This window comes from the organism of the source record quoted next, assembly GCF_019968985.1.
Source record: "MAG: Porospora cf. gigantea B chromosome Unknown PgB_NODE_752_length_11433_cov_123.123, whole genome shotgun sequence".
NCBI classification, from domain to species: Eukaryota; Apicomplexa; class Conoidasida; order Eugregarinorida; family Porosporidae; genus Porospora; species Porospora cf. gigantea B.
In genome coordinates this window covers 1-11,433 of record NW_027179245.1, presented here as the reverse complement: position 1 = coordinate 11,433, position 11,433 = coordinate 1, and the positions used below count along the sequence as shown (strand labels likewise).

The window sequence follows — 11,433 nt, the reverse complement described above, 5'->3', positions numbered from 1 at the left end:
GGAAGCGTTCCACGACATCGTGGACTACCCTACACAGGCCCCTTTAGTAGATGTTTTGCCCGGATCTGCGACCTTTATGATTGTCACCACCACCTCGTCGACAGAGATGAGAGTGACATCGTGGGGACAAGTGGAGAGGCTGAATATGTGGACCGTCGACCTTGATGGACGTGAGGTCATGCGAGCCTGGTGGTGGAAGGGGAACCTCAGTGTCTTGACGCGAGATCCAGATTACAAAATTTGTTTTCTGGTTCCCCAAGGAGGTAACCTAGTGCCTGAGTACGAATTTTCCGCACAATCCTTAGAGCACTATGACATTCTCCCAAGTCTCCACTTCGTGAATGACACGGTTATGATCCTTGACGGCTCCAATGCCGTATTCGACGTCGAAGCCAAACAGAGATTGCCGATTCTTCCAAGCCTTGAGCTGCTGGAAGCGGACCCGTGTCTATGGGAAGACAAGTGAGCCCCAACGAATCCCACCACGCAGATTAATTGCTCCTCTAGGTATCGTCTCCCTAGGACGGGACCACTTCCTCGCTCTTTTGTACTTCGCTTCGGCTTCCCGGTTGGAGGTGGCCTCAGTAATTCGTACACCGGCGCAGACGTTGTCTGTCTTATCCTTGAGCTCCCACCTGTCAGAGGTCTCGGCCGACCAGACCCGCCTTTGGGCCGAAATCCAGGGCGTAGTCAGCGGTTCCGCTGCCCTGTTCTTCGTGGCAACATCGTGGTCTTCACGGATTCGGACGGTGGAGACAGACACTCAGTTTCAATTTTCCTGCTGGGATGTGAGTGACACTACAATGGCCTCCGAAATGAGTCCGCCTCCAAACGACAACGACATGTGTGACGTCGTCACGTTGAAGGATCTGTTTTTAGTTCGTGATGCACCCTTAAAGGTGGCTTTCACGGATAACGTGGGGAATCTCAGCATACTGACCCTGCACCACCCTGCATTTGTGGACGACGCCGCCACGTCGACATCGGTGGAGCCTGATTCAAGCTCCACAGAAGCCGACTGGATGACCGAATCGGAAGGGTGCAAGAAGCAGATGTGTTTAGGCCACCACCCCGAGGTTCGCCTTGTTGGCGCGACCTCTCGCCAATCGGCACGTGCAACGCTCGTAGGTGGTGGCGCCGGTCCCTCACTGCGGGTGAGCTCCACAAGCTGCCTGGCCAGTGGAGCTCTGCGTACACGTGCCGTATGCGCAGTTTGGGAGTCAGAGCTCTTGGAAGACGAATCGCCACAGTCTGTCTTCGAAACCAACGTGAGTACCCCAAGTAAAAGTTCGCCTGGAAGATGCTACCTAAACGACGATTCCTGTACTCAGCTTCTCTGGAACCAGAAGGGATGTGATGACGGAAGCCCGACGGAGCCCTCGTTGGACGGCGTCGAGAAGCCCAATTCCGATTCCGCACAAGTGTCAGCTTTTTCCACCCTTTCAGCAGAACCTTTACGACCGTCGGATGATGACTACCACCGCTGGGAACGGCTTGGACCGAATCCCTCGCCTCTCACAGCCGCCTTCCTGAGTGTAGATGAACCGGAACTAGGTCAAACCAGCAGGCGTTCTTCTAAATCCATGTCCGCCGACGCCGACAGCCTTGGGGAGGCTGCTGACGGGGAGGGGTCGTCTGCCTGCCTGAGTGTAGATGAACCGGAACTAGGTCAAACCAGCAGGCGTTCTTCTAAATCCATGTCCGCCGACGCCGACAGCGCTGAGGAGGCTGTTGATGGGCAGGGGTCCTCGGAGGTGCCGGCCACGGGCGATTCCATTTCCGATTCTTCATCCGAGTCTGAGGAGTTGGGATCCTCGTCTCGGGGCCCTGAGGTGCCGGAGAAAGGCGATTCCTCTTCCTCTTCCGACTCTCATTCTTCATCCGATTCTGAGGAGTTGGAATCCTTGACTGAGAACCTCCGACCTCGGCCTGTTTATCCCGACATCGTACCCCTGGAGGCGCTGCCGACCACAGACGTCTCGGCCTGCTCGTTGACGCCCCGCAGCGCGCGTTCGGTGGGCTGGAGGCCGGACGTACCACCAGTCAATCGGAGAGACGTTCTGGAGCCCCAAAGCGCCACTTCGACAGATTCAGCTGACTCGCTGGTTGTCGGGGAGGGAGCTGCGACGTCCTGCGTTCCCTGGGACGATGAGGACCGTCCATCCTCATCGTGCAATTCCAGCTGGTCCCTCCCGTCCTCAAGCGGCGAGGAGGACCCTACGTCATCCACTGGTCATGCCGCCGACGCGTCCTCCCGCTCTGACGATAGCACTCCGCCGTGCCAAGTGGGCTTTGGCCAGAGGATGGCGCCAGAAAACTGTCTTCGCAACGAGTCAAGCTCCGAAAGTTCTCTTTCTGTTTCTGATTCACACGGAGGCCCTTCTGATAAAGCCGAAGATTGTCGTGACCAGGCGGCTTCGGATGACGAGTGGTTAGGTGCTCGAGCCGCTCCTTGTCTTCGCACGGGCGCCAGCATCTTCGAGTGGCGGCCTCGTGTCGGGGCCTATAGGTGCGCAACTGCGACAGACAAGGCTGAGGAGCCGGTTTCCGTAGCGAAGTCTGCAGTGTCCCTTGTAGCCAGTCCGCCTGCTGCTCACAGTTCACGATCCCTTGCCACTCCGCCTGTTTCTGAAGGTACAAAAGCGCCTGCCGCTTGCAGTTCACGATCCCTTGCAACTCCGCCTGTTGCTGAAGGTACAAAGATTAGTGTAGACGAGCTGTCTGTCCTTCCCAGATACTACGGACCTCACCGCACATTTCTGCCCCACGCCCAGAACGCGCGTCGTCATTCGCTTTCCCGTCTGCTGACCTCTCTACCTGAACTGGACGTCACAGCCGTAGACGTCCAGGGGGAAGTGAACGTCAATTTACGTATGGAGCTGGCTGACATGAAGCGAGGGATATCAATCTACCACAACCGTCTGGTTCTTCTCAGTCGTCACCGCGAAACCATAGCGCGACCCGCACCATCGTACGCCACCATGTGCGAGAAGCTGCCACAGTTGGGGGCTCACGTCTCGAGTCTCAGCCCTCATAAACAGCGTCGATCGCTGCTGCGTGCATGCATGGCGATGGTACAGGCTGCTACGACCCGGATTCTTGACATGGAGGGCTACCTGCAGTCCACCTCAAGTTATCTGCGGACCGTGGAGGATCAAATCTCGCAGAATTTGAAGAGTCGCAAGAAGTGCAGCGGAGGACTGCGACAGTCACTGGAGCGGGTGCAGCAGCTGCGGCAGGTGCACGCCACACCCACGACACACCGTCTCCTGACTCCTCACTGGGTCGCTCGTCGTTTGGCCACAGTCCAACACCCGACCTTCCAGCCTCTGAAGATCCAGCTGGCCGCGCTAGCTCCACGGGTGCAGGCGCTGGGTGTCGAGTGCCGGCAGCGCTACAACGAAGTGCATGTCCGGGCTAAGCAGCGGCAGGAGGCCACTCGTTGGCGCCGACTTTCGGCAATGAATCGCCGTAACAACCGTTGCGCACGGCGAGAACGAGAGCGGGAGGAGACACTGAAACTGGTGAGTGTCGGGAGGACTCCTTATGAAGTGTGCGCTGAGAGCAGAACGAGTGGTAGCGCCGCCCTCAGGTCTGCTCGACAGCCTTTGGGGTATGCTAACTGGACGTCAGCCTTTGCCTCCGGAAGAACCCCTAGAACTGCCGCCGATCACCGAGGACTCAAGCGACGATGAATCCGACAGCTTTGAGTCTATCATGGCCGCTCTGGAACAGGGATTGGCGCTCGTCAGCCCCTTGAACGAGGCGTTGTGCGAGCTCAGGTCCACTTTGGACTCGACTGCGCAGCCACGGACAGAGGACCGTGCTGTGCGGTTGCTGCCGGCGCTGCAGGCGCAAATAGACGTTCAGTCGGTAGCAGATGTGGCGGCGTCGAACGGCGCTGTCATGCCAGTTGAGTGGGCTGAGGTCTGTTCCCGATCAGCTCGTGAGTCCTTTACGCCAAAAAAGGTGGACTCTACTCGACGATGCATATTCACTGACGAGTCCACATGTTTCAAGCAGACTCCGCAGTACCAACACCGGACCTCACGTTTCTATACTTGTCGCCTCCCAAACTCAACAGGTCCACGGATTTCAGATCAGCAAGCCCGGCTGGCTGACTTGCAGCTGCAGCTGTCGGAGAAGCGGGCCTCCGAAAGGCGCGCACACGAGGTGGAAGCACCTGAGAAGCCAGCACCTGAGGTGCCGGCACCACTCTCGGCCTACAAGTCCTGCAAGTCGTCTTTCCAGAGAAGAAGTCTCGAGGTGCAGCCCTCCACTACGAGCGAGATCCAACCTCCCCCTCCGAAGGTCGAACCTTCCCCTCCGAAGGTAGAACCTTCCACTCCGATCAAGGTAGAACCTCCTACTTCCATCAAGGTAGAACTCCCCACTCTGAGCAAGGTGAAGGCCTCAGAGCTGAACGAGGCGCAGCTCTCCGTGTCTGGTCTAGCACATCCCCCCACAAAGCCGACACCACTGGACATAGGCGCAGCCTTCCAGACAGCTCACTCTGGCATGACTCAAAGCGGCTGGCCTCACCAACCCTCGAGCACAACTCAAGGCGGTTGGCATCACCAACCCTCGAGCACAACTCAAGGCGGTTGGCCTCACCAACCACCAGCGACCTCTAGTTGGCCAGGGCGCACAGTTGCGTCGCAGGGTTTTCAGGTTGCGCCCTCGGTGCAATCTGAAGGTTTCGGGGCTCGGATGGCCTCGACGACTGTCTCCGGTCCTACTACTGGGTTAAAGAGTTTCATGAACTTCTCGGCGCAGCAACCTCAAGGTTTCGGCCAGCCTTTGTCCTTCGGGAGTGTAAGCACCTCTTCAGGCTTTGGCCAACCATTTGGACAGCCTTCAGCTTTCGGACAACCGCAATCTTCGGGGTTCAGTCAAGGTTTTAACTGGAACACAGGCAACCCCAAGCCTCAAGAGGGTGGTAGCTTCGGTGCCAGTTCAGGGCTAGTGTACCAAGGAGCCTTTGGAGCTGGCACTTCGGGACTGGGGCAGACGGTGCGGCGAATAGACCCAATGAACTGAAATGATGCGACGTGTGAACAGAATTCTGTAAAAGTTCATGGACAGATGATACGCGCAGATACAAAATGTAATTTCATGATGACGCGTTTCAGCTTACTCTTGGTGACTGTTGCGGCCGGTCCGAGTTGCGTAGGCAAACCAGGCATGGAGGCCTACCATGCCCACTGCAAGAAAAACGTCGACGACGAGACTGGTTGCAAGGCGTTTTACCAGTTCTGTGACTGGGTGCAGGGTGAGGTTATATGGCCTGTGAAGCACATGGGAATGGGGGAAGAGGACCTCTTTGGCAACGCACATACTTGGGCGCACTGGAGGTACGCTGACCAAAGCAATATCGACACAAACCTCTGTGACTGCCTCCAAGACCCTGACTGTCCAAGCAAGGAGTCCCGGTGTGGCCTGAAGGATAAGGCAGTGTACACCGTGTGGGCAGTGCCAGATTTCGCCTGCCACATGACCTCCGAGATTGGGGGATTGCGCCATGACCCGGCTGACAAGCCAGGCGGTCATATGGACTTGGCGATGCTGTTTCCCGATTTGGCGAAAGCAAACGACTTGCAACCGGGAGACGGTGGAGCGTCGTGGTGGTGGTGGTGCGTCACAAAGAAGAGCTGGAACGAATGGGGACAGTCAAGCTTCTGTGCAGAGGGCGAAAGGGAGTTCGCCTCCGAGGAGGAGTGCCGAAAGATGGGCGAGTACTACTGGGATTCTGTCGGGTTCAAGGTCAAGTTCCTGACCTACTGCGACCGTTTTGCCTCAAGGGCGCCAGGGTGGACAAATGAAAAATGCCGCACAGCATGCGAGTCGGGGTACGACGCCGACGAGTTCCACCTGCACTGCGTCTGGACTGACTACTTCGCAGAGAATGACCATTCGTGGCCGAACTTTAAGGTGTCACCAAACAACTCCTGCTTTGAGCAATGGCAGATGGGGTACGAAGATCAGGGCTGCGACATGAACATTCCCGCTGACTATGATGGGTCCGAGTGGACCTACAACAACGGGTCCAAAGCTGAGTGTGGTCGCTTCATCATGGACGGCCCCGGGGTACCGCGGAATGTGAACAGCGCCCACGAATGTCAGCAGTACTGCCAGGACGACCCTAAATGTGAATGGTGGCAGTGGCGGCCCTCTCCTGACTGGAAGAAGGCAGTAGGCACCGACGCCAGCGGCTACAACACCGGCCTCGACAACCGGCTGAACCAAGTCAGAAGCTGCGCCCTCAAGACATCTACGCAGTGGATGGGCGCATACAAGGCTACGTACAGCAAAACGACTGGAAACTGGCTGCACGACCCAAAGCTCGATGATTATCGGTATGCCAACGCTGTGCAGAATGAAGACTGCTATCCCCATGGTGACAACTGGTGCTACTCGTGCTTGGACGAATCTGGACAGGCGGTAGGCAAAGCGTTTAAGTGGAGGAATGTCATGCTCTCCGGTCCAAAATACTGCAACGTGCCACCACTGGGCACGCGCAAGGACCCTCTTCCACAGTGCTGCGATGGCCCTTGCGGCCAGTTCTGAGCTTGTCAATGTCACAACTCCCGAATAATGCCCTCGTTTTCGTTGGAACCTCTAGGCCTCGGAGCTGTGCACTGGGCCGTGGTGAGAGGCACAGAGAGCGACATTCGTGGATGGGTCACAGCAGCGCAGTCGTCAGAGAAGACCCTTATCGTCGTCAGTGAGTGCTGAGAGTCGAGGTCACTCAGATGCGGCTCGCGTCGCAGGTGTTTATCTGCTGGCCTCCCTGTACCTGAGCGCGCAGCAGAATATCGCTACCAAGGCCACACGTTGTAAGTCGGAAGCTGCAGAGTGGGTGTTCCTATTGTCAAGCGAAACCCAAGTAGGTCGGTCCTTTGTCGAGCTGGCGCCCATACCCTCTTCCCCCGTTCTGTTGGCAACACCAGACCTGAGAACCCTCCCGAATTTTTTTGACACGCAGCAGTTGACAGAGGCCGAGTGGTCCACCTGTGTGGACACAGAACGCCTCGAACGAGCACAGGACATTGGCACAGAGGAATGTCGCCTAACGGCCGGCCTTGAGGGCGCTCTCATATCGCGTGGAGCCTCCAAGAACCTGTGATTACCGTGGAGGCCGCCAGTGGCTTGAACTCCCATCAGGACTGTGACGTGTATGACTGGGTCTCTTGTGGTTGTACTTGGTAGTCGACGTACTGGTCCTTGGCAGCGACTGGGAATAGCGGCGCGACGTACTGGGGGAGCGACAAGCCACTTCACGGTAGCGGTACTCGATCCCACGTGGAGACGCCTTGCTAGACCTCCGTCGCCGGGACATCGAAGACCCCACAGACCGCTCCATCAAAGCCCCCGCAGATCGCTCTATCAAAGCCCCCACAGACCGCCTAGAGGGCTTAGCCCGTGGTTTCAGATAAGGCCTCGTTGTCTCCCCCAGTCGTGTCAAAGGTCGCAGTGAGCTGGGAATAACCACTGGCCTCGGAGAGCTCCTGGGCTTGTGTCCTGGCCTGAACTTCGCCTCAGGTTTTAGGGATGGCCTGTTGTCCCGTTTTAGGGAGTTCCTGGGCTTGGCCTCAGGTTTCAGAGAAGATCTGAGCGTGTCCTCAGGCTTCAGGGTGGGCCTGGGCTTGGCCTCTGGCTTGAGAGAAGGCCGGGGCTTGGCCTCAGGCTTCAGAGAATGTCTGGGCGTGGTCTCAGGCTTCAGAGAATGTCTGGGCGTGGTCTCAGTCTTCAGAGAAGGTCTGAGCGTGGTCTCAGGCTTCAGGGAGGGCCTGGGCCTGGGCTTGGTCTCAGGTTTCTGGGAGGGCCTGGGCTTGGTCTCAGGTTTCTGGGAGGGCCTGGGCTTGGTCTCAGGCTTCAGGGAGGGCCTGGGCTTCAGAGAAGGCCTAGGATCCGCCGGAGCCCTCGGACTGGCGTTTCGCTTCCCGTGCCTCGCCGCAATCGGACGTCGAGGAAGTCTAACTGCGTTGAGGTCGGTAGTGGTCATCTGTTGCAGATTCCTAGGCTGGCGTGGCGTGGGAGCGTCATCAGACCTAGCCCGAGATGTACGTGTCAAGTCGGTGCGTGAAGTGACTCGAGACCAGCTGTGGTCGTCCAGCAGCCTCACAAGCGGCGCCTGAAGTACGACGGATTCCTCTGATACACGGGGGGGCGAGTTACTCTTGGGGCTCTTCCTGCCATCCAACGTCGTTCCGTAGGTCACAAAGCGCGGAACAGCGCGCCCATCGGGTACTTCACGACGTTGTCTCCTCCGCGAGTGTCGCACGCGCCGCGACTCTAATTTTTGCAGCTGCCGGAGGAAGCCCGAATTTACGTCAACCTGCGGTCTCAGTCGTTGAAGACGCCGAATGGCTCTTTCGAGCGGCATGTTCTTGTAGATCACCAGATATGCCTGCGTACCAACGACTTCGCTCTCTCACCAACACGATAGTCGCGGCGCGCCCAGCACCGTGACGGCTGTAGATGAGCACGCTCTGACCGGACTGCAAGAAGCCGTTGATTTTCGACAGATTCACGCTCTTGAAGTCAATCGCCTGGTTGGGTGCGTCAAATATTGGGTACTTCCAATGGCGAATGCGGTAGGCTTTGTAGATATGCTTCTGGCGCTCTCTGTACATCTCGTTTGGCTGGAGGATGGAGAACACGCCAGCGATATCCTCTCTTCGGAGGAATTTCTTGTCTAACGCGTCCCTCAGGGAGCCAAGCCACAGCTCGCCGCCTCCTCGAGAGGAATGACACGTGAGAGTCGCCATTGATGACTCCCGCTGACGAAATGTGGTTTTGCATTCGAAATGGACGAATTGGCACCGTTGTGCCCCCGTCCTCCCATCTCTGAGCCTGTTAATGAGCAATCATCAGCAAATGTCAGATTCCGTAATGTCCTTGTCGTTGGTGTCGTGGAATGTCGCTGGCTGGCGTACCACGTTGCAGCTTATCCAAGATCGCTATGGCGGTCTGCTACCCTGGTTGGAGAAGATACAGTGCGACCTGCTTCTGCTGCAGGAGGTCAAAGTAACGCGCGCTAAGCTAATTTCGGAGTCGGTCTGGCATCCGCCAGGAGGTTGGGATGCGTTCTGGAGCTGCTGCGTCTCTCCACCCTCCTACAGCGGGGTGGCTACGTTCGCTCGCGCGGGCCTCACTTTGCGAGCGGACTCGGCACCTTTCAGAGCGTCGCACCTGCTGCGATATCTAGCTCCGCACTGCGAGGATGTTGACGTTTTTAAGGGGACTACGGCATACGATGCGGTGCTGGCGGCCGCCTCGACAATTGCAGAACGACTCAATAATGAAGGCCGGGCTCTGCTCACTGTCCACCAACATTTCGCGCTTATCAATGTTTACGCGCCGACGAGCAGTCGCCAAAAGCTCTACGGAAGTCTTCAGCACAAAATATCCTTCCACGAAGCAATCTCCGGTCTGATTAGAGAGATCAAGAGTCAGGGCATCCCAGTGGTCCTCGCAGGCGATCTCAACCTCTCTTACCGCGCGCAAGACGTCCATCTCGGACACGTTGCAGTGCCGTTGAAGGACTTGCAAGGGCCTGGGCCCGCCTTTGCGAAGCTGAGAGGCTGCGTGCCGCAAATAGAGCGCGTGCTCGGTAGCTTGACCCTTCGCCCTGTCACCAGTCGACGGAAGTCGTGGGCCGCGACTGTCATGTCTGGCGACGCGAAACGTTCCGTCCTCAAAGGCAGCTACGACAGCGAGTTCCAGGCCGAATTGCATCTCCGCTTGCTGCCCCACAGCGTGGCCGCCACGCTTCCGCGCTTCGACGCCAGCCTGGAGGCTTGTAACAGACCGCCACTGCTTGCCTGGAGGGCTGGCTGGATACCTGTGTCCGAGCTACAGAACGTCATTCACGAGATTAAGCGCTGGACGGAGATGCCAGTCGACGCCTCCACCGTTGACGACGTCGCAGCGCACTGCGGAGAGCCTCAGTCTGCTGTTGCCGGCCAGCAGTGGATGAAAGCCTTTCTGGCTGCCGGCTTCGTGGATTCCTTTGCAGCATGCTGGCCCCGTCATAAAGAGCGATGCTCATGCTGGTCTCAATGGAATAATGCCCGGTTCAGCAACGAGGGTATTCGGGTGGATTATATCCTACTGGATCAGGCACTACTTCGAATCTGTGAGTGCCTACCAGGCGGTCGGGGCACCGACCGCTTTCACGACCCCTCCCCTGCTGCTGCCATACAAGATGCCACAGGAGGTGACTGCTGGACGCCAGCGCCCATGAGTGGAGGTGGACTTCCAGCGGAGCCGAATGACTCGTTGGAATATGCCTTCCAGCCTCGCCGTACAGGCCTACTCTACACTCCACCGCGGTTCTCCGACCATGTACCCGTCACCTGCCTGCTGGAGGGGTTGGAGGAGGCGAGTGTAGAGCTGGCCAAGGACAAGGCCACCCAGGCGGCCATGATCCCCCGCCAACACAGCCTTTTTCATTTCTTCAAGACGGAACGCAAACAGAGACTTGACGCCGACCCAAGACCTACCAAGATGGCCAAGCCGCAGGCCACTCTGTACACCTTCTTCGGGCACAAGTGAAGATGTGGGCTGGCGTACAAGTACAGTCAGGTAATGCATATTTAAGCCATGCGCGGTGCTCTATTTTTATCTACCGCCTTAGCTTCCGTCTCGACTCAGTGTAACCTCTACGCTTCCACCACCGCACCATTCAGTAACGACCACTGCCGCAGCTTCTGCGAAGACGGCGACTTGACAAGCCTGGACGCTTATTGTGTGCTCGTTGACGTCAGCATGCATGGCGACGTCACCGATCCGAAAACGGGAACCTGTTACAATCAGTGGGTTTATGGATACAGCGACGAAGGGCCTGTCAACCTTTCGTCGATGGACGGCATTATCCACAGGCAGGCGTCCGCTGTACAGTGCCAGCGTTTCTGCCAAGAAACTGCCGGTTGCGAAAGCTTTTTATTCCGTGCGGTCGCACAGCCTGGAGTGGTGCCCCATCTGGTCGGTGATTGCATTCTGAAGGATGCGGCTATCATCCATGGAGCCATAGACACGGAGCTCAACGATTTGACAGGGCCTACCTTCTGCAACACTCAGCAGTACCACCAATGCGAACATGGTGGTTTCACATGTAAGGTCTGTGACAGCATCACTCGGTGTATTTGGAAATCGGCGAATCATTTCGGAGGGCCTCAATATTGTGGATGGCAGTGGGATGTGTGTGAATGGAACCCACCGACGTTCCTACCCTTACCTACCACCACTCCCAAAACCACCAATGCCACAACTACATTGACAGCCCCCTCAACGACCACCCCCTCAACGACTATATTGACAACCACCTACCCCAGAACAACGACTCCCTTGACAACCTGTGGCGAATACACATATGACGCTGCCGAAGAAGCGAGAAGTGTTCATGGGGGTGGTCGCCGTAGAATTAAA

General features: G+C 57.3%; 6 protein-coding genes across 12 annotated transcripts; 5 read left to right on the top strand and 1 right to left on the bottom strand.

The window, feature by feature from the left end:
• Window positions 1-76: 76 nt before the first annotated feature.
• Window positions 77-5,040, top strand: KVP17_001829 (uncharacterized protein; the record flags this gene model as incomplete). Of its 4 annotated transcripts, XM_068517578.1 has the most annotated exons (3): window positions 77-462; window positions 491-3,524; window positions 3,553-5,040. In XM_068517578.1, the coding sequence occupies 3 exons, from the start codon at window positions 77-79 to the stop codon at window positions 5,038-5,040; spliced, it is 4,908 nt and encodes a 1,635-aa protein (XP_068371975.1). The 4 variants fall into 4 exon arrangements, with proteins under 4 accessions (XP_068371975.1, XP_068371972.1, XP_068371974.1 ...); XM_068517575.1 differs by lacking the exons at window positions 491-3,524; window positions 3,553-5,040 and having other exon boundaries at window positions 77-466; XM_068517577.1 differs by lacking the exon at window positions 77-462 and having other exon boundaries at window positions 804-3,695.
• A 75-nt stretch (window positions 5,041-5,115) lies between these two features.
• On the top strand, window positions 5,116-6,567 carry KVP17_001830 (uncharacterized protein; the record flags this gene model as incomplete). Of its 2 annotated transcripts, none has more annotated exons than XM_068517582.1 (1): window positions 5,116-6,567. In XM_068517582.1, one exon carries the CDS (start codon window positions 5,116-5,118, stop codon window positions 6,565-6,567), a length of 1,452 nt encoding a protein of 483 aa, XP_068371977.1. The 2 variants fall into 2 exon arrangements, with proteins under 2 accessions (XP_068371977.1, XP_068371976.1); XM_068517581.1 differs by having other exon boundaries at window positions 5,119-6,567.
• A 27-nt stretch (window positions 6,568-6,594) lies between these two features.
• Window positions 6,595-7,126, top strand: KVP17_005237 (uncharacterized protein; the record flags this gene model as incomplete). The annotated part of the gene is made up of 2 exons (XM_068515043.1): window positions 6,595-6,724; window positions 6,753-7,126. The coding sequence occupies 2 exons, from the start codon at window positions 6,595-6,597 to the stop codon at window positions 7,124-7,126; spliced, it is 504 nt and encodes a 167-aa protein (XP_068371980.1).
• Window positions 7,127-8,771, bottom strand: KVP17_001831 (uncharacterized protein; the record flags this gene model as incomplete). Of its 2 annotated transcripts, XM_068517583.1 has the most annotated exons (3): window positions 7,161-7,234; window positions 7,258-8,410; window positions 8,439-8,771. In XM_068517583.1, 3 exons carry the CDS (start codon window positions 8,769-8,771, stop codon window positions 7,161-7,163), a joined length of 1,560 nt encoding a protein of 519 aa, XP_068371978.1. The 2 variants fall into 2 exon arrangements, with proteins under 2 accessions (XP_068371979.1, XP_068371978.1); XM_068517584.1 differs by having other exon boundaries at window positions 7,127-8,410.
• Window positions 8,772-8,880: 109 nt separating this feature from the next.
• Window positions 8,881-10,560, top strand: KVP17_001828 (uncharacterized protein; the record flags this gene model as incomplete). Of its 2 annotated transcripts, none has more annotated exons than XM_068517574.1 (1): window positions 8,881-10,560. In XM_068517574.1, one exon carries the CDS (start codon window positions 8,881-8,883, stop codon window positions 10,558-10,560), a length of 1,680 nt encoding a protein of 559 aa, XP_068371971.1. The 2 variants fall into 2 exon arrangements, with proteins under 2 accessions (XP_068371971.1, XP_068371970.1); XM_068517573.1 differs by having other exon boundaries at window positions 8,896-10,560.
• A 48-nt stretch (window positions 10,561-10,608) lies between these two features.
• KVP17_005238 (uncharacterized protein) lies at window positions 10,609-11,119 on the top strand (the record flags this gene model as incomplete). Its single annotated transcript, XM_068515044.1, has 1 exon — window positions 10,609-11,119. A coding segment is annotated over one exon (511 nt), but the record flags the coding sequence as incomplete, so codon positions are not given.
• Between the last annotated feature and the right edge of the window lie 314 nt (window positions 11,120-11,433).